The sequence below is a fragment of the Bidens hawaiensis genome, unplaced genomic scaffold (assembly GCF_021521415.1).
Source record: "Bidens hawaiensis isolate Kalapana, Puna unplaced genomic scaffold, B.hawaiensis_p1.1 tig00012136_1, whole genome shotgun sequence".
Taxonomy (NCBI): domain Eukaryota; kingdom Viridiplantae; phylum Streptophyta; class Magnoliopsida; order Asterales; family Asteraceae; genus Bidens; species Bidens hawaiensis.
Window position 1 is genome coordinate 765759 of NW_027491976.1, and position 2740 is coordinate 768498.

General features: G+C 33.6%; 1 protein-coding gene across 1 annotated transcript; it reads right to left on the minus strand.

Moving 5' to 3' along the window:
• Positions 1 to 238: 238 nt before the first annotated feature.
• Positions 239 to 2434, minus strand: LOC143540064 (protein ACCELERATED CELL DEATH 6-like). Its single transcript, XM_077033221.1, has 2 exons — positions 1674 to 2434; positions 239 to 956 (listed from the first exon to the last, which is right to left on the minus strand). Exons 1-2 carry the CDS (start codon positions 2211 to 2213, stop codon positions 348 to 350), a joined length of 1149 nt encoding a protein of 382 aa, XP_076889336.1. The 5' UTR covers positions 2214 to 2434; the 3' UTR covers positions 239 to 347.
• Between the last annotated feature and the right edge of the window lie 306 nt (positions 2435 to 2740).

The following is a 2740-nucleotide window of genomic DNA, read 5'->3' on the forward strand; positions in this document are numbered from 1 at the left end:
GAAAACTACTTTATGTAAAAGCTCTAAAAGAGATTATGTAAAAATGTGTTTCTTACAAGAAAAATGAAACTTTTTAGTATTTTTTTAACATTTAAAATGAAAAATTCTCTAATTTCCCACTTATTTTGAGTTCCATTTCTTGTCATACAAGTTTTAACATGGATTGCAAGATATCAACAACCCAAAGACCAAAGTCAACAAGAAGTCAAGAACCTATAATTACAAATATAATTGTAGTCACGTACATTTAGTCATTCAAGACGTACAATCTTTCAATATACAATATGTTCAATATTTCATACATTGTAAGTAAAACATACATTAAAGATTTTTTTTTCTTGTTAACTTTAAGAGATTAGCATCAACCCTTTAAAGGGATAGTAGGAGATATAACGAAAGATTAAAAGTCTGGATGTGTAGGGCAAAAAAAGTGGGACAAAGAGAGCTAGGAGGATAATAAGTGATCCAATTCCCATAACCAAAGTTATTACAGATAGCCAATGGGATTCAGTCACAACAAGATTCACACCAGCCACGAATGCTAAAGACATCATAGCGAGTGATAACCCCAACAATCGTTGTGCCTGCCTCAAAGCATTAAGCATTAGATTAAGATCACCTAATTGTGCCCACATTAGCATAACCATCACGATAATGGAGCTATACACAGCTATACTATCACAAATCAGAAACAGTTGGAAATTTATCTTATGTAGCATAGAAACCATGCCTACATGTGAACCTGAACTGTTATTGCCACCAGGCATTGTGAATCCAGCAGCAAAGGTCACGGTGGCTACTAGTGCTGACACCAGGAGGAGCGTGTTAAGTCTAGCCTTGCAGTAGCCCATATTGTATGGTTCATATTTTGCAGCTTCTAATCTCTTCACGGTTTCACGATCTTTAATATGAGTTTTTGGAGTGCCAGCAGACCTCAATGCAATACATGTTAATCTCTACACAAAATCATAACTATGATAAGTTGATATGTATATACATATAGATATAAACCATTAAGCTAATTTGTTCATATGTATTTTAATTTTTAAACATTTACCTTCACATGTGTAGGTTATGTGCATGGAATATAACCTGCATATGACTAAATGACTTGCACATGTGTAGTTTCTATGAATAAACTAAATTTATTCATATTTCTTTTTTGATTTCATGAGATATCTACATTGTTGGCCTGTAATTTGGTTAATACATGTAACACAAAGTTTAGGGGTCGTGTTGTAATTATATATGTCAAAGTATGTTTATGTTGTATATTGAATGTACATGTAAGTATAGGGTCTAGAAATGTCAAATGGAAAGTTTATAACTTCCATAACAAATGTCAGATTAGGATAGGCTCTAGTATTGTATAAATATGGGTCAATGTTAAAGAGTCAAAACATTTCGGAATTGTTATAACGTTTGTATCATCATGTTATCAATAAAGTTTTGTTGATATCAATTATGTTTTATCTTTGTTTAATCGATCAAGTTGTGTAAAGATCAAATCTGGGCAACATACATATTGCATCTTAACCATTTTCTTATATTTTATAAACTTTTCAGATTGAGAAAATGAATAATTTGTTTTGTTCTCGCAAAAATCGTGTCTAGCTTAAAACTCTCCCTTTTAAAGCTATAACTAAAGATTAATGGAAACACATCTAATGTACCTTCTTAAATGGAGCCATTACTTCCATGTATTTTTCAGCTACCTCAAGGGCTGTTAATCCTTCCTCATTAACTTGCTTTAGATCAACTCTAGGAGCCCATGTTAGCGCGCTTACAACCTTCAGGTGCCAATTTTTTGTGGCCAAATGCAAAGGTGTGTGCCCATTTTTGTCTTTCTCATTGATAAGAAATTCTGTCCATTTGGTCTTAAGTATGTACTTGACAATGTTATATTTTCCATACTCGGAAGCAACATGTAAAATATTTTGATGTTGTTTGCTTAGAAACTCTCTTGCATCTGGGTAGTGATCAAGTAGCACTTTGGTCACATGTAGATGGCCATTTTTAGATGCAAGGTGTATTGGACAAAAGCCATCCTCATCATGTCTTAGCACATCTATACCGAACTTATGATCAAGCAAGTACTTCACGCCATCTAGAAACCCGCGTGACGCAGCCAAGTGAAGGAAATTGTTGTTGTCAGGTAAAGCCCGGGCCACCTTTTCTGCTACCATCCTCAAAATACCTGACATTGAAATCATTGTACACAGCAAAAGTGAAGTAAGCCAATATATGAAAGAATTGAAATGTAAACCAAAGCAATCCTGGTGAATATTATTATATGTGAGTTGTAACTAAAAATTAGGTCTATTTTATACAAATATTACAACGTAATATATAAAGTTACTCAACTAATGATGAAGCAAAAACTTAAAAAGTCATCCTAATATTCAATGTAGAGAACAAGAGTTGGTATAATTGTTCGTTTAATCCCGGTCTGTTTAAATTATAGTTAAATATTAGTTAGTGTCTAGTAGTTTCAGCAAAGTATAAATAGGTCCGGAGTGATCATTTGTAAACTCATTTGTTCTTCAAGATTTCATTAATACAAATTGTTTATTATCAAATTGATGTTCATACAAGTTTCGGCGTTGTTGGGCGACACTTAATTCTTGCTACACTAGTAGTGTCACCGAAGGTACGTACTAGCTACATTAGAAGTGTCGCCCTGGCACATGGTGACAATTCCTTGTGTCGGCATGGAAATACTAACGGCGACAATAGAAGT